At 50.9% G+C, this 17523-nt stretch overlaps 6 protein-coding genes across 6 annotated transcripts; 3 read left to right on the top strand and 3 right to left on the bottom strand.

Annotated features, from left to right (window-relative positions):
* Positions 1-189: 189 nt before the first annotated feature.
* Positions 190-1605, bottom strand: COCVIDRAFT_19008 (glycoside hydrolase family 5 protein; the record flags this gene model as incomplete). The annotated part of the gene is made up of 2 exons (XM_014697501.1): positions 190-1011; positions 1066-1605. The coding sequence occupies 2 exons, from the start codon at positions 1603-1605 to the stop codon at positions 190-192; spliced, it is 1362 nt and encodes a 453-aa protein (XP_014552987.1).
* A 2829-nt stretch (positions 1606-4434) lies between these two features.
* Positions 4435-8222, top strand: COCVIDRAFT_108753 (hypothetical protein; the record flags this gene model as incomplete). Its single annotated transcript, XM_014697510.1, has 6 exons — positions 4435-4770; positions 4823-4940; positions 4990-6240; positions 6299-6687; positions 7094-7604; positions 7657-8222. The coding sequence occupies 6 exons, from the start codon at positions 4435-4437 to the stop codon at positions 8220-8222; spliced, it is 3171 nt and encodes a 1056-aa protein (XP_014552996.1).
* Positions 8223-8615: 393 nt separating this feature from the next.
* COCVIDRAFT_108834 (hypothetical protein) lies at positions 8616-9224 on the top strand (the record flags this gene model as incomplete). The annotated part of the gene is made up of 1 exon (XM_014697511.1): positions 8616-9224. The coding sequence occupies one exon, from the start codon at positions 8616-8618 to the stop codon at positions 9222-9224; it is 609 nt and encodes a 202-aa protein (XP_014552997.1).
* Positions 9225-9786: 562 nt separating this feature from the next.
* Positions 9787-10895, bottom strand: COCVIDRAFT_19011 (hypothetical protein; the record flags this gene model as incomplete). Its single annotated transcript, XM_014697502.1, has 3 exons — positions 9787-10339; positions 10401-10687; positions 10746-10895. The coding sequence occupies 3 exons, from the start codon at positions 10893-10895 to the stop codon at positions 9787-9789; spliced, it is 990 nt and encodes a 329-aa protein (XP_014552988.1).
* Positions 10896-13112: 2217 nt separating this feature from the next.
* COCVIDRAFT_19012 (hypothetical protein) lies at positions 13113-14118 on the top strand (the record flags this gene model as incomplete). The annotated part of the gene is made up of 3 exons (XM_014697503.1): positions 13113-13431; positions 13483-13988; positions 14041-14118. The coding sequence occupies 3 exons, from the start codon at positions 13113-13115 to the stop codon at positions 14116-14118; spliced, it is 903 nt and encodes a 300-aa protein (XP_014552989.1).
* Positions 14119-15427: 1309 nt separating this feature from the next.
* Positions 15428-16766, bottom strand: COCVIDRAFT_40885 (hypothetical protein; the record flags this gene model as incomplete). Its single annotated transcript, XM_014697512.1, has 9 exons — positions 15428-15480; positions 15522-15796; positions 15889-15989; positions 16041-16200; positions 16254-16276; positions 16327-16397; positions 16449-16485; positions 16539-16564; positions 16619-16766. 9 exons carry the CDS (start codon positions 16764-16766, stop codon positions 15428-15430), a joined length of 894 nt encoding a protein of 297 aa, XP_014552998.1.
* Between the last annotated feature and the right edge of the window lie 757 nt (positions 16767-17523).

Genomic DNA, 17523 nt, shown 5'->3' on the forward strand with positions numbered 1-17523 from the left:
CCAGCAAGACGCTAGCTGAAGCATCATACTGTGCATTGAACGAATAACTCGAGTCGCACACTACACTAAAGAGAAAAGCACCATACCAATCTCATCTCAACTACAGTTTAACAAAAACAATTGGGGCAGAACAGGGGGTATTTAGAACAAAGAGGAAAAGAAAAAACACAAGCCCAGTCTGATAAAAATTTAAAGCGGAATAGTAGAACGACCCTTCCGCAACGTCATCCTCTTCGTCTTCGCAATCATACCCTCGTTCCCAAAGTACTCCGCACACACATCCTGCTTGGCACTCGCATCCAGTCCCGCCGCAGTTGTAGGCACCCACTTCTTCCACACGAGATAACTATAATCCCAGCGCGGATCGTTCAGCTGCGTCCTCCACGACCAGAAGATCCACCCATTCGTGCGCTCATAAAGCCGTTGCTGCGCCACAAACCACTGCTTGTAGAACGCCTCGTTCTGAGTAAGCTTCCAGTCGAACTCTGCAGAATACTCGTTTTTGACTGTTAAACTCCATTCTTGCACCATTTTGGGCGTGTCGCCGTCGGAAAGACGGTCGTCTTCGAAACAGGTGTAGTACATGTAGTCTGCTTGTTTGGCGTCTGGGTTTTTGGCGATGACGGCGCCGCCGATGTAGTTATGGTCGTCGTAGACGATTCGGGTGGCGTTGGCGGGGAGGTGCGATTTCGGGTTTCCCGCGCCCCAGAGGGTGTCCATGAATTGCACGTGGAGACGCTCGGTTTCGGGGATGTTGAGGGCTTGTTCCGCGGCGCGGACGGCTTTGAGGGCTTGGGGGTAGTAGACTTGGGTTAGGGTGTCGACTTCTTGTTTTGGCATCCCGCCTTGGTCGCGGGAGGTCTGAGGCTCGTTGACGACCCCGATGATGCCGATGGAGGATTTGTAGGCGGGCTTGGTGTGGATGCGGCGGGTCATCCAGTCGAGCCATTTAGTGGCGCGGTCGTAGTTGTACTGTGTGAAGAATCCGGGGAGATTGGAGACTGGAAGGCACTGAAGTTGGTGTTAGGGCTTGGAAGACAGAAAGGGTGGATTCAACAAGCATACCTGGCCAGTGAAGGCATCCAAGGTCTTCTGAGCTCCTGGTGCGCCATGAAGGTCCATGACAACAAACATGCCCAGATTGGCAGCCTTTTCAACAATGGCATCCAGGTATTGTAAGTCCATCTTGGGAAACTTCTCGCTGCTATCCACAATGCTCCTGAGGCTCCAGTATCCAATTGGGATGCGAATGGTGTTCAGTCCTGCATTGTACATATCCTGAATCATACTTGGGGTAATCCAGCGAGCATAGTGATCATTGAACGCTGTATCTGCCTTTGACTGACCAAGAGCAGAAACGCAGTCAAATTCAGAGCAAGTGTTGCCGCAGCCCATGGTCTTCCACTCGTCGTTCATCATCCATGGCTCCGAGAGCAGCCATCCACCCAAGTTGACGCCCCGGACTTTCCAGTTAGGAAGGCTTTGTGCGCGTTTCGAGAGATAATTGCTTGTTCTGTTAAAGGCACCGAGTTCTCGGTGCTCGGGCATCCAAGCGTGGGCACTGGCCGCTAGCAGCGCAGTGAGGAGTGAAGATCCTCTCACCATAGTGGGCTGTGGATAAACAATGTTTCCCAAACGCGGGACAGAAGGAGACGAGTTTCTGAACTCGAGACAGTTGAAGAGCTGCCTTGACTGACTGTCATACGCGGGGTTTTGAGGGCATATTTATCTACTGCTCGGACCATTTCCGATGGAAAAAAAGATGGTGTGAAGGCGCTCCATCTGCACATTCACTCCACGGAACCTGCGACTATTTCCCCCTTGGCTGACGCCTGGGGCGTCGAATCGACATGCTCGTGGCGTATCTGGTTGGTTCAAGTACTGAGCGTGTGAGTGAAGCATACTGCAGCTAACATTAGGTAGTGGTTCAAGTGCGAGCATCGTAGAGTGCTCTGTAAGATTTTGATCTAAAATAGGAGTAGCGGCTGCTGTGTCCTACGGGGTACATGTCCTGATGACTTTCTTTCTTCGTGATGTGGCGATTCACTCCCAAATTCATGAGAGTGATGAAGGTTACACGGCCAATCAAGTCAGGTGTCTATAGACACGGGACTGCGAGACCAGAATTTCGAACGGCTTGGCTATATCTCTTCATACTTGCTGCCTTTCTTGCGCTGTGAGCGGATTGGGGAAGGCATGTTTAGCTTTTTCCGTGATTGACGACCTTCCTAAAACCACCAGAAGGAGACGTAGGGAAGGCTTAGGTGTCTCATGACTGCTGAGACAGTTGGATACCCTCAGTCCTGATTTGGTAGAAGAAGAACTTACGCTATAATTCTAGCGTCTTGATTCTTTGTAAACTCCAAAAAGAATTAGTGGGGCTGCTCAATGAGATTCGAGCGGCTGGGGCGGGGATGACCTGAACACTTCAGAAGTCCTTGAACCCCATTCTGTAGATCCCTACCAATAAGGGTTGTGTGAGTGACGTCTCATTCGAGTGTATTCAGCCAATTTAATGCAAGAGAAGAATCTGGAATATTGCGAAAGGGGTTGTTTTCGTGATAGAAAGGGATGCTTTTTGGTTTTGACTTGCTTTTGTCGTTTGATCCTGCGATGCGCCGATGACAATCGAAACAGCCATTATTACAATCAGCAGGGCTACCAGCACCACGATCCTGCGTAAAGCCATCAATGTGAACTTGTGAGTCCAGTGAACAGCGCTCGATCTTCGAGGCCACGTGTAGGCGTGACACCAGTATTGCCTGAACAACTCTTGGGCGATATCATCCACAGCCCCGCACTTTTCTTGCTCATTCTCCTGGTCATGTGAGAACTTTTATTTATACTCTTAGCTTTGATGACGATGCTTAGTGTTGTGACTCTTGTCGTCTGAAAAGGCTTCATTTTGGTCTCGTGTGCGCACGACGATCTCGTGGTGCTAAGCTTCGCCTTGGCAATCGAACTAACTTCGTTAGTATCAATCTTTGAGTGGCGTATTAACTCAATGTAGAGTAGTATTCTGACCCTTCAGTATGCCTTCATACAAGTGCTTAGTATCCGAGTAGGGATGTGGTTCACAGGTTCGAGACAACACCTACGCCATCATGTTGTTCCCTCTGTTTGTTGCACAAAGCCAGTGGCAATAATCGAGTAGCATATTGGGCTTCGTCCACTCATGCGAAATCCTTAGGTAGCAGCCATTATGTTTATCATTGTAGACCGGAGCTTGATGTCAGAGTGAGTCGCCGGGGACGCATTAGTACCCAATCGGCTAACCTGCTGGTCGAGATGTTAGAGGCTGAGCTTCGACATTGCTCAACCTTCACTAGCACAATGCTCATTGGACGCACTATGAATTTCACAAACGCATGATGTTCTGCCAGAGAAAACTGCTACTGTCGTTAGTGGTAAATCCAACGTCTCGTGCTTCCTTGTTCGCTGTCATCAAAAAGGACCAGTGCAACTTGCCGTGCATTCACTCTTCAATTTTGTCACCAAAATCTCCCTTCGAGTACAGAGTACCCTTATTGTTTGGGTTGAATCGATATACTTTGTGCTATTCGGTATGAAAGAGGCGTGATTTCGAGGACAGCAAACGCCACCGTATCTATCCAGCCCCAATTTGAAGCGGCTTCCAAGCCAGAACCTGGAAAGAAAATAGATAAAGAATTGAGAAATCAACAAACATATGCAAATGAAGTCATTTGGGGGACCCATGGTACTATTGTGACATCTTGGCCACTTCAATGCTCACCTTGTGTACGCTTAGCTTATAGCCCGAGTGCACATTCCCGAATAATAGGCCCAGGTATACATCGCTTCATCCGAGATGAGTTAATGTGCATCACAGAGCCCTGTATAGTAACTTTGTTCCGCTCTGGGGGGGGTACGCGGAATTGATTCCGAGGGCTTGGTAGCCGGGCCATATAGTCCTCGCAACCAGATGCGGAATTCTTTCTTGTCCCGAGGATGCTATTCGCGTGAACAGCTCCCGTGTATCGAGTCGTACTTGTGATAGAAGCCAACTTTGCGAGGCACATCAGGCAGCCCGATAAAGACGACCGAACGAGGGGCCGAAAACGGATGCTGGGATACACATGGTGCAGCGAGCCAGACTACCTTGACATGGTGGTGCGTGGAGAAGTGGGGCAGTCTAACCAAGACAGGTACGACAGTCCCGCCATGTCTGCTTATCGCGTCGATAACGAGATCGTGAACACTGGCTTTGACTGTTGAAATGCTCGGAGTTGAATTGCGAGATGATACGATTGGCGAGCAGCTGGTGGCTTCGATCTGCGCGTCTTGGAGCTATGCATTGCTTGTTGCCCCGCCCAATCCGTCCAACCAAATGCTATAAGACGACCTCGAAGCCCTAGGAGCTGTTAGCAACACCAACTGTTCACAACTCCCACAACATCACCAGATCACCAAGTCATGTCGCTCGACAGGTTGAAGCAGGCTGCCTCTCATATCACTGGCATTGGGGCCCCTCCCCATCCTTTCGATCCCCTCAGCGAGTCGGAGATTGAACAGGCGGTCGCCATCATCCGCAAGGAGCACAACGATGTCTTCTTCAACGCCATCACATTGTGGGAGCCCCGCAAAGCGGAGATGATGAAATGGATCAAGGATCCTGACCATACGCCGCGGCCGCATCGAGTTGCTGATGTTGTTTGCATTGGCCGTGGTAGCAAAGTGTTCGATGGGCAGGTGGATTTGACCGAGGGCAAGATTGTTAGCTGGGCATTGACTGATGACGTGCAACCACTGGTGAGACTGCGAATCAATTTGGCGATGCGCAGTGTGTTAACTCTGTCTCCAGATTACCATGGAAGACCTACAGATTGTGGAGACAGTTGTCCGAAAAGATCCCAAGGTCATTGAGCAATGTGGTATCATTGGTATCCCACCAGAAGACATGCACAAAGTGTATTGTGATCGTAGGTTTTTCCTCGAATCAATTATAAAGATTGTACTAATTCATGTTAGCATGGACTATTGGCTACGATGAGCGCTTTGGCACAAAGGTCCGTCTCCAGCAAGCACTCATGTACTACCGTCCCCACCCGGACGATAGTCAATACACATATCCCCTGGACTTTTGCCCTATCTACAACTCCGACACCCAGGAAATCATTCAAATCGATGTACCGCCCGTCAGGCGACCGCTTAACCGCGCGCCACCGAACAATTACCATGCATCCGCTATCGAGGCGGAGGGTGGATTCAAAACTGACTTGAAGCCCATCAACATTACACAACCCGAAGGAGTTTCTTTCAAAATGGACGGACGGTATATCAGCTGGGCCAACTGGAAGTTGCACATCGGCTTCAACTACCGCGAAGGCATAGTCCTGTCAAACATCACATTCAACGACAAGGGCACCGTTCGTGATACATTCTGGCGCCTCTCACTGGCCGAGATGGTTGTGCCATATGGAAATCCTGAACACCCACATCAGCGCAAACATGCCTTCGACCTCGGCGAATACGGAGGTGGTTATATGACGAACTCGTTGAGTCTCGGTTGTGATTGCAAGGGAGCGATCCACTACATGGATGCTGCATTTGTCAATCGCGCCGGTCAGTCAACGACCATCAAGAATGCCATCTGCATTCACGAGGAAGACGCAGGTATTCTGTTCAAACACACTGATTTCCGCGACGACAGTGTGACCGTAACCCGAGCGCGCAAGCTGATCATCTCGCACATCTTCACTGCTGCGAATTACGAATACTGTGTATACTGGATCTTCCACCTGGACGGAACTATTCAGCTTGAGATCAAACTCACGGGTATCTTGAATACATATGCTATGCTTCCCGGCGAGGATCTCAAGGGCTGGGGCACAGAAGTGTATCCAGGTGTGAATGCACACAACCACCAGCATCTTTTCTGCATGCGCATTGATCCGAACATCGACGGACCAGAAAACACTGTCTTTATGGTTGATGCGGCACGAGGCGACGGAGAGGTTGGGAGCGCGGAGAACAAATATGGCAACGCCTTTTACGCAAAGAAGACGAAACTCAGTACCCCTGAGCAAGCAGCGACAGATTATAACGGTGCAACGAGCCGGACATGGGAAATGGCCAACACCAACAAGCTGAACCCATACAGCAAGAAGCCAGTATCCTACAAGCTAGTCAGTAGAGAGGTCCCGGAGCTGCTACCGAAGCCTGGTAGCTTGGTATGGAAGAGGGCAGGGTTTGCAAGACATGCTGTGCATGTGACTAAGTGTAAGTTTCTCGGTACCATCCCGAACACGTGCAGCAGATACTGACATGTACTATCTAGATGATGACAGCCAGATTCACCCAGCAGGACGCCATGTTCCTCAAACTTCTGGCGAGCCCTCGCAAGGAATTCCAGCCTGGATTGAAGCGAACCCGAATGAGAACCTTGACAACACTGACGTTGTCCTGTGGCACACGTTTGGTATCACGCATTTCCCCTCTCCAGAGGATTTCCCCGTCATGCCAGCTGAGCCAATGACACTACTACTGCGACCTCGCAACTTCTTTACCCGTAACCCATGCTTGGATATTCCACCTAGCTATTGCAGCGTACCAAGCGGGGTGAGGCAGGGCAATACACTTGTTGATAAGCTGAGTCGAATGGCGTTTGGAGAAGAGAAGAAGACGGAGGCTCCACCAGCAACATGTTGCTCTGATCAGAAGTTCGGTGTAGGCATCTAAGATTGGAGGTCTGGGAGAGTTACGATATGTGTATATGTAATGTCATGACGTTAATGAAAAGCATGCTACGGATTTGACATGTCTTGTGATAGTCTAGAGATAAAATTGATATTTTCTCCGCGGCTCGGCTCCAAGCGTCGTACCGATACGTGTTAAATCACAGAATGCTGTCTTACCATGCTAGCTCAGCTCACAGGGAAGCCCTGATTGCATATCGCATGCTACAAGCTGCATGCACATGGGCCGCGGGACGGGTAGCCATGCGCCGATGACGTCCCTGGTTCCGACGCCGGGCCCAAGCTTTCACCGAGTCCACCGCCGTCTTTTCCCCTCTATGTTCGCCAATGCGGACATGACAATGAAAGACCTACGTCGACGCAATGATATAGCATAGAAACCCCTCATCTTGCATCCTACTTATCCAGCACCTTCAGCGTCGCCTCCTGTACCCGAGGATGTTCTGGGAGAAATCGCAAATTCATCACTCAAACCAGCAATGCCCCGCGCATTCCCACCAGTAGAACAAGACGTCCACAGCAAGCGATCAAGTGCGCCGCAAAGCGCCCTCTCCGCATCGGTGATCGAAAGTGTAGCAGGCTTCAGCGCTGGAGTTGTTTCCTGCCTCGCGGCGCATCCACTCGATCTCCTCAAAAATCGCCTCCAGCTCAATACCACCAGCAGATCGCGGCCCGGAGACTCGTTTCGCATACTACGTAATGTGATCAAGGATGAGGGTGGTGTAAGAGCTCTGTATAGGGGACTATGGCCGAACCTCCTGGGCAACAGTCTCGGATGGGGCCTGTATTTTCTTTTCTACGGAAACTTGAAAGAACTTTTCCAGAGTAGACGGCAAAAGGGCGAGCACCTTGGGAGCGCCGAGTTCTTTTCTGCAAGCATCATTGCTGGTACTTTTGGATCTTACGTATGCTGCGAGTGTGAACTAACCGCCTGTTCTAGGTCTGCTCACCGGCGCTTGTACCAATCCCATCTGGGTAGTCAAGACCCGTATGCTTGAACGAGGTGCCAACCATCCTTCCGCATACAAGTCCATGGCCGTTGGACTTCGCCATGTATACGAGACGCGTGGACTGAAGGGCCTCTGGGCAGGCTTCTTGCCCTCTTCGCTCGGTGTCCTACACGGCGCTGTTCAGTTCAGCATTTACGAGAATATGAAGAAGAGAAGAGCCTCACACATTGGCGGGCAAGACAAACTCAGTAACTGGGAATACGTATACATGAGTGGTGGAAGCAAGCTGCTTGCGGGTGCCATTACGTATCCATATCAGCCTATCAGGGCGAGACTGCAACAGTACAACGCCGCACAGCAGTATAGTGGACTACTGGATGTCTTGAGGAAGACGTATCAGAACGAGGGGTTCCTGGCATTTTACAAGGGCGTTATTCCCAATACGCTTCGCGTGATTCCGACTACGGTTGTCACATTTCTGGTGTATGAGAATACCAAGTTGTACCTTCCCAAGGTCTTTACGGATGATGAGCAGCAATTTCATGAAGAAGACTAGACGTAGGACGACGAGCTAAGTTGGCGGACTCGATGCGGTTTTACATTTGTACTGTACTAGATGCTACACTATACAGGTAGATGATGCTCTGAAATACGGTTATTACATAGTAATAAACTATTTGTTATCAATATGTAGTAGCGGAGAACACAATACGAACATGGATCAGCGCTAGACAGTACGATGGACGTACTCAAATCCAAACACTCCAGACACGTGTTAGCGCGTCTTCTTATCGATAAAGGAATTGTTCCCCGGGCCAAACTGTCCTCATCGTCTCGTACTCCACACATCCACCGCTTGCGCAACTTGAAAGGCCATACAACCCATAACCTCACTCCCTTCCTTTTTTTACCAGTTGCAATTGAAAAAGAAAGCATCAAAAATCTCACCATGGAATCCCTCGACACTTTCACCCTCCTCCCGCTCCAACTCGACCCCGCAACACACTCGATCATCGCCCCCCAAAACACCAGCAACGTGGTGGAAAAAGAACTCGAAGCGCTCAATAACCTCCACCGCAACCTCCTGCACGTCGAGACGCCCACTGGCACACCCCCACCCCCAGTCCCCGTCAATCCCAAGCGCTCCGCGCAAATCGGCAAACTCCGCGAAAACGGCAACGCCGAGTTCCGCAAAGGCAACCACGATGCCGCCGCGAAGATGTACACGCTAGCCATCGACATGGCGCTCGCGCGTCCGGCGTGGGAGCCGTCTGGCCTCGTCCGCGAAGAAGTGTCGGGACTCCTGAGTAACCGCGCGCAAGCCAACATGGCGCAGCAGAAGTGGGCCGAGGGCGCGATAGACGCCGAAGCGTCTGTTGAGATGAAGAAAGTGGGGAATGCGAAGGCGTGGTGGAGGAGGGGCAAGTGTTTGCTTGAAATGGGTCGGCTCGAGGAGGCGGAGACGTGGGTGAAGCAGGGACTGGAGTTTGAGGCTACGGAGCAGGATCTTGTGAGTTTGAAGGAGGAGATTGAGAGGAGGATTAGGGGGAAGGCTTAGATGTGTTTGTGTGTATGTGTGAGAGTAGGATGATGTTGTGGGGGAGAATGGCATTTGCTGGGCGTTTGGAGTGGGAGGATAGGTTTCCCTTTTTTTTTTTGTTCTACTGTGCATGTATTTGTTGTATGATGCTTATGCACCGTTTTTTATTTCAACTCACGTATACAAATACAATTCACACAGTAATTCACACACCTCATCAGACAAAAAAGTCCGTTTTGCATATATATGATACGTATCTATTCTTCAGCGCAAAAAAAAAACGCCAGAGAGTCAAAAAAGAGATAGCAGAGAGACATCGCTAAATCGCATACACATAAACCCATCAAAAGGAGCGAAACCTTCATGTAACAACAATGCACATATCCTCCTCCCTCCACATCTTACTGGCCAAAAAAAAACACACATATCCCTCCCTCCTAGCACAACAAGAAGAAATTCAAATCGCTAAACAATGCCACGTAACCAAAAGATCCGCTGGAAAACCAAAGAATTTGCCAAATTCCCCCCTTTTTTTTTAATGAACTTGATTCCAGAATGCAAGAAAAGAAAATTGCAATTGTTACACCCGTTCCGGTCCGCCGCTAAAACTGTATCCGCTCCCGGTATGACTAGGCTGTCTATCTATGCCACTGAGGCCCGTAAATGGTGCCAGGCCCGGCGTAGTCTGGCTCCTGTACTCTTCATATCCACTAGGACTGAGTGCGTCGGCGCCAGCGACAACGCTGGGACCTCTGCTGTGGGTGCTGTAATCTGCGTATGGGGGTGCAGTTCGTCCGGCGCCAGGGCCATACATGCCATTTCTATCCTCGCCCCAGCTAAGCGGGCGGCCCGGGTGGCGTCCTTCGTCTGTTTCGGTAGAGTGGAGCAGAGCGTATTCGTCTTCTTGCTGGTTGCCGCCGTGTTCGGTGCGCTGGTCGAGCGAGTCGGAGGAGTTGCGGCCGTGGGCGGTTTCGATTTCGGTGGACCAGGCGGCGTCTTTGGGGTTGTTGTAGGCCGAGTCGCCTGAGGCGTAGTGTGGGTTTGAGGACGAGGATTGGTAGGGCATTACGCCTTCGCGGAGGAACTTGTGCAGGTAGTAGCCTGAGATACCGGTGGTGAGAGCGAAGAAGAGGCTAGTGGGGTGGTGTTAGTCTGGGTGGGGAATGTGTGGGAGCTGGTGCTACTGCTACTTACAAGACCATGACACCGACGCCGACAGCTGCCTTGCTGACCTTGCACTTTGCCTCGTCGCCGTAGATAAAGGTTGTACAGTTGCGCTTGTCGTCTGGGACCTTTGCCTTTGCGGCGCCTTCCTTGATACCCTCGGAGTTCCACATGGCGACTGAAATAAAGGCGGCAAACCAGAGAATTGTGTACAGGACGTCGACAGCGAGGAAGGCGTAGGCCGAAGCAAACTTTTGGGCGCGGGACCACATGGGCACCATTGTGAGGTAGATGATGGCTGGTATGGAAAGAAAGCACTATTTTTTTTGGGTATTGTCAGGCCGAGTCTCAGAGGTGGTGTCGAATCCAACTAACCATTACGAAGAAGTACCTAGTACCTCCTCCGATGTCTCCATCCTTGGTCATGACGGCTATGGTCAAGCATGCTGCGACAAAGACGAAGACGGCCTGGAAACAGTGTGCTACGACCTTGCATTTCTGGATATACGACTGTGGTATCCGCATCTTGTAGTATGTGTGGGGTGTGGGTGGTGGAAGCTACTACAGAGGTCTGTCGCTGGTACTATCGCCGTCGCCTTTGCTGAAGGAAGGAGGGGAGGCCAGACTGTAAACACAACAGGCTGTAAACACAACGGAACTAAGTCAGTCAGCCCTGTGGCGGCGGAATACGTGGGTACGGCGGTCGGAAAGGCCGGCGGTGGGACCCGAGTAGTTGCGAGCGGCTTTGTCTTGTGCGGCTCGTCTGGCCCGAACGGTGAACAGGAGCGGTAGGAAAGCGGACAGGCAGGAGACGATGGAGATGGATGTAAAGACTGTGGTCAGGAGTCGGCGTACAGAGCGAGGGGCAGCGACAGGAGATTGGGATTGCGAGGCTCTGGTTGTGAGACACATGCAAAGTCTCAGCCTCAGCTTGGGGGATCCACCACTGTTGCCAGGCGCGTCCCCACTACGCGACGTCTGCCGGCTACGGCTACAGATGCAGGGTTGCTGTCTAACCGGGCAACGCACCTTGGGTCCCTTTGTTACTTTGCCTTGGGCCCGCCGCCATCCAGCCCTATTAATAGCAGTATGAAAGAGAGCGAGCCGCCTTCGCTTGACGGACAAAAAAGAAAAGGTCGTTCCTGGCCGTCGGTGCGATGACGCTGCCATGACGACGACCGCAGATGGGCCACATGTTCCTGCAGAGACAGCAGAGGGCTCCGTCGCCGCATTCGGTCACATGCTCTGGTGAGGGCTGCTTTTTTCTTTTGCTCACTCACTTTGACAATATTCTGGCAGAGTGTCCACGAGATCAGCGGTGAGTGGGTAGTGTATTGTAGGTGGGCAGGCGGGCAGGCGGGCGAGGCGCATGTGGCGCACGCCAGTCGGCCCATAAGACATGGGACGACGCTGCTTCAGCACCGCCACAACGCAGCCTTCGCATCGCCTCTCTGCTATTTACTACTACTACGATACAACATCAGCTCAAGTAACGGCTGCAGCTGCAGCCCAAGCCATCGCATTTCTCACCGGCAACCGTGGTTATCATCATGATTGGTTGAGATGGCTTTCGATACAACGACACTTGGCACCGCAGCGTTGAATCAATTAACCCTGGGTCTGGATCTGGCCCTGAACCAAACGTCTTCGCGCCGCCTACCATCTCCTGGAGCTAGCAAGTCACTCCCTCCGCCGGCTCCCACTATTGCCTGTAAGCGAGGCTGGAATCGCTGCCAAAACCCACGCACAAATCCCGCCCCTGATGTCTCGACTTGTCATGTATGAGCTCAGACAGTCAACAATCCCTTTGTTAGTTCGGAAAAAAGGCATTGTGCTATCGACTGGCGTCACTGTCATCATGCTGTCCAACTGCATGCCCTAGTCGGCAAACCAGTCGCGTCGTGGTCCGACGTTAACCTCTGCATATGCGATGACTGATAAAATCGATATTGGCATCTGTTTAGGAGGCACACGAGGAAGAAACTCATGCGCCCTTCAGCCTGATGCCCTGGTGATTAGTTGGCGTGCTTTTGCTGCCTAGGTTTCTTTCGGGAAATGCGCATCGCGAACAAGATGCGCTGTGTTCCACGGATTCCGCGACATTGCACAACTCATCAAGTCTGCTGCAGCGCCAGTAGCATGCATCCTGAAAGAGCGAGAAGAGCCAATCACTCAACAAACAGAGTCGTGGCAGCACATCGTCACGCGAGTGTGTGTATGCGTGCACATGCAATGCAGGGAGACGGTGCATCAGTATGAACGAAGCCCGACGTGACCCAAAGTTCCTGTTCGTCTCGGTTCAGGCCACCCCTGTCATTCCCCCTCCACCCACGTGGCTCGGCACCATTACACGTTCAAGATGCAATTGTCCACCATACATCACCCGCGACGTTTTGTGAACGCCATCAGAAAGGCTACAACGTCTCGGTCGATACAAGGCCCTACTATAACGTCTATCGTACCCGAGCATCTACTTGGCGCCTTTCCCCACTTGGAAAAGTAGCCGCTCGCGCGCAGTAGCTCATACTAATCATTATTACCCCTGCAGTCCAAGACCATTTGATGTTTTGTAATCATTAATTCAATCCGAGCAAAATGTACCAATACCTCAGCAGAGCGTCGGCTTGTATTTCACTTGTTCTCACAGGACATGTTCAAGCCTTTTTTTTCCAAATCTCTGATCAAAACAACAAGGCCTATCGCGTGGTGACTTGAGCAAACTTCTCTCACATTCGAAGCCAGATGGCTTCCAGTTTCCGCCATACTATTCCCTCTGATCGCTTCCCTGTCGAAAAGGGTCGCTATGTCTTGTACATCAACTACATCTGTCCCTGGGCCCACCGATCCATCATCGTCCGTGTGCTGAAGAAGCTCGAGGACATTGTTGAGCTGGTGGAAGTGGATGATCGAGATGCAGTCCATGGCTGGTCGTTTTCAGGGCGAAGCGGACCCAGCAAAGACCCCATATACGGCGTCAAGACCTTGAAAGAGATTTACCAGAAGGCAGACCCCAATTATGACGGGAGGGTAACTGTTCCGCTGTTGTGGGACAAGAAGCATGGTAAACCGACTTTGATATTGCAGCAAATAGAACCAGTCTGATCACGCCCAGGCACTGCTGTCAACAACGAAAGCACAGATATCGCTCGCATGCTAATCGACGGCTTTGACGCTCTCCTGCCGCCCGAGCAACGTGAGGCGAACAAAGGCATTTCAGCCTTCAGACCATCACACATCGTTCCTGAAATCGACGCTCTAAACTCCTGGATGTACGACACGGTAAACAATGGCGTGTACAAGATCGGTTTTGCATCATCTGTGCAATCATACAATGAGCACCTACGACAGCTCTTCCAGACCTTGGATCGTCTTGAAATCCATCTCTCACAACCTCAGCACCATCCCTATCTTTTCGGACAACACATTACCGAGTCGGACATATATCTTTTCACGACACTGATACGATTCGACGTGGCGTATTACCCCTTCTTCAAGTGCAATCTAAGAATGATTCGCCGCGACTATCCCTGCCTGCATGCTTGGTTGAGGCAGCTATATTGGAATACCGGACCGGAAACCTGCGGTGGTGTGTTTAGATCTAGCACAAATTTTGACGAAGTAGGTAGTGTTTCTTCATATGGAAGTGCGATAGAAACTGAGATTACGACAGATTGCCAGAGGATACAGTTCTGCGGTGGGAAGAGGTGCTGCCCCGAAAGTAGTTGTTCCACCGATAATGCCCTTATAAATTCATGTTGCTTCTTCTCATGTTCAAACACTGTTTCTGTATGCAGGCTTCACACGACCTACCAACCTATACAAAAAGTTATCACTTTCACGTTTTCACCCCTATCTTAGTACGAAATTTGCTCGCCGGCCCCAATTCAGACACTTCTCTTTTCTTTGGGCGACAGCTCTTCTCCATCAACTCAAACTGCAGTGAATCGCTAGGTAGTGAGTATCTCCGCCGAGGGAAGTGTGTTTCTCAGCTACTCATTCTGTGGGCAGACTTGATCTGCGGCACAGTTCTCACACCAAACCAACAATACCAACAATAAGTATCAGGCGCAATATCTCAAACCCTCAAACAAAGCATTTATTTAGTTCGGCTCGTAGTGCTTCGCTCAAACATTTATGAAAATTGTTTGCACTACATTGGGAAAAAAAAGTCCCGTAGCATTACAGGGCGACAACTCCCAACCCCTATAACATTCATGATACTCCCTCTTCGACCCCTCGCAATTTCACAATCGTCCCTCTCCCTTACTTCAACTACAATAAACACCAGCAACACGCATCAATACCATACCCACATACCCCACTCTCCCCCGATTGGCCATGGCAAACATATCCGTGGGCGTATTATCGCCCAGGATCTGCAACCGAATCGCTATAACAACCCTATATGTGTCCGTGCTTGACCGCCAACAAGCCCTGTCCCTGCAACATATCCGCCTATCATACAACGTTCAACGTGCTGTCATGTCAAGAAGGTAATGCACTCGAAACATTGCAATAAGAAATAGTGCGACTATCGTCGTTGGGGCAGAAAGAACGAACAAACGCACTAGTGGCTGATCGGCGGGTAAAAATGTTGCAACATTATGTAGCTGTATTATTGGAGATTTTTGCAGCGGAGCAATCGAACTCCTGGTGTTGGTTTTCCTGAGTTATCGGATAAACAGTTCCTTGAGCGCATAATTCAACCCCAAAGACCAGTGATTTTCGCCCCAGCAAACCCGCACTGCAAACAAGTGTGCTCGAAAAAAAAAACCATAACATAGTTTGCTACAATACAAAACCGAGGGGGATATCAAAGCCAAATACAGAGCAAACCCTCATACAACCCGCAAATTTTCATTTCCCATCGTCACAAAACACTTTCCCCATCTCATCCCCCCACCCCTTTTTTGGTAACCAGCCTACGTCCGACACCCCCCATCCTTTACATGCCCATTCCAACCGGCCTCGACTCAACTCTAACCTCCGTCTTCATCGCAATCCCGCCTTCCCTCCCCCAAATCGCCTCTTCACTCCCCCTATCCCCCTCCGCATCCTCACCCCCATGCACCCCACTCCCCAACGGCACAGACCCCTGCCTGGCTGTCCCCTTGGTCGACCTAAGCGCATACAGCGCCTTCCCCCTCGAGCTTCTCTCGGAGCTCTTCACCGTCTTATCCACAAAGAAGGTAAATAGCGGCGCTAGCGTCGGTATGGAAGCGACGATGACGCCGAGATTGTTTTCGACACTCGACCACATTATGACACCCGAGGAATCGAGGTAGTTGGTCAAAGAGCGGATGGTTTGGATGCGGATTACTTGGATTATGGTGATGAAGGTGCCGAGGGCGAGGAGGCCGAGGAGGACGACTTTTTTGCGGTTTTGGATGCGCGAGGCGAGGAGGACGGGGAAGGGGAGGAACATGCTGGTGTGTGTGTTAGAAGAGGGATTTTTTTGGAGGGTGGAATGGGACGGGTGGGGTTGGGGGAAGAAGAAGAAGAAGAGAGGAAAACTTACACGACAACGTCAAAGGTTATGGTCAGGGAGGAGGTGGTGGTGTAGAAGGGGACGGCGGGGAGACAGGTGCCGGTTATGGTGCGGTCCCATTGCATGGAGATCTAGAAGGGGGTAAGTAGGGGTTTTGAAGGAGGATGGAGGATACGACGTACCGGTTGGCATAGGTTGATCTGGATGGTGAGGAAAGCAAGGTGGAAGAGGATGCAGAGCACTATTACTACGATTGTTGCGGTGCGTGCTGCGCCCTTGGGCATGAAGCGGAGGTAGGTTAACATTAGACTGATTTTGAAGGTCATTATGCTTGTTATGTAGCTGATGATATCGTCAGTGCTTGATTTGAGTGAGAATAGAACTCGTAGACTTACAATGGCGCGCCGATATATTGCAACTGTGTCAGTTAGCGAAGAGCCCACAAAGTACAGTGAGGCGTTTACTTGCCAGCCCGAAATTGAAGAGGTTTTGATCAGGCATATCTTGGACATTTTTTAGTCCAAGTCCCCATTTTGTCTCTGGATAATGTTGTTAGTCATAGCACTGTGTGGTGTGCAAGACAGACTTACGCAGGATGGTGACGACAGCGAAACCGCAACACGCTACCTGTTACCTGTCAGACCCAATCCCATGATAGACACCCGATCGACATTACTTACCCAGCTAAAGGCCAAAACATAGTCATCTGTCGATCGTTACCGTTAGCCATGACCGGCAAGTTCAAGTCTGTCATACGTACCCGCTCCGATCGTCTTGATCATCCACCCTCGGACGTAGAACCGAAGTGACAACACCAACAGTGATGCCACTGTAAATACAATGGCCACACTCGTAATGTGCGAGCCATTATTAACAGCGCTCTCAGGAGTATTATAGGCCCAGCCCATTGTTACGAAATACACGTTCTGTACGTAGATACTCTGTACACCTCTCTCGGTGGGAATCCACGTCAACATAAGAGCCGGCAACACGCTTTGACTAGTTGTTTCGAACGATACCCCCACAGCCTATAGCACCGCACGACAAGGGCTTCATGCTCCTACGGATCGTGAAATGTCCGCCAGCGGCAAGCTTTGACGTGGAGAGCCGGGGGTGCCCAACTGCTTCTACAGACTACACATGCACAAGCAGACCACTTGCCTGGATATTACGACGAGAGTATCACCGAGACCTGTTCGTCATAGCACACACATAAACACTAACGCACATGTGTACCCTTCGATATCGACATGTCATCGCTACTATGCCCACTTACAGAGGATACCACCCCGTGAGCCTCAGACACGCTTATCGAACAAGGGCCCTGTAGCCGCCTATTCAGGATAGTGTACATACCGTGCACGCAAAAGTCCTACAATGGGTGCCGCGAAACCCGGATAATCCCGCCCTTCCTCTGTGCCCGCTAAGAAAACGTACTATTGTCCGGGGCGAAAGCCGTAAGACCTAGTAAACCAAGCGGCGCACCTACAAAACGGGAGGTCACTCCTAGGGCTGATGCGGCCTGGAACGAATAATGAGCATGTTCTTCCTTGATGGTCTCCTACATACTCGCCTAGAGAAAATAAAAAAAAAAATGGCGCCGACCCGTCCCTTAGTACACGGACGGGGGTGGCGGTTAAGCCAACAGCTTGATGCGGTTAAGGT

The sequence above is a fragment of the Bipolaris victoriae genome (assembly GCF_000527765.1).
Source record: "Bipolaris victoriae FI3 unplaced genomic scaffold scaffold_96, whole genome shotgun sequence".
Classification (NCBI taxonomy): domain Eukaryota; kingdom Fungi; phylum Ascomycota; class Dothideomycetes; order Pleosporales; family Pleosporaceae; genus Bipolaris; species Bipolaris victoriae.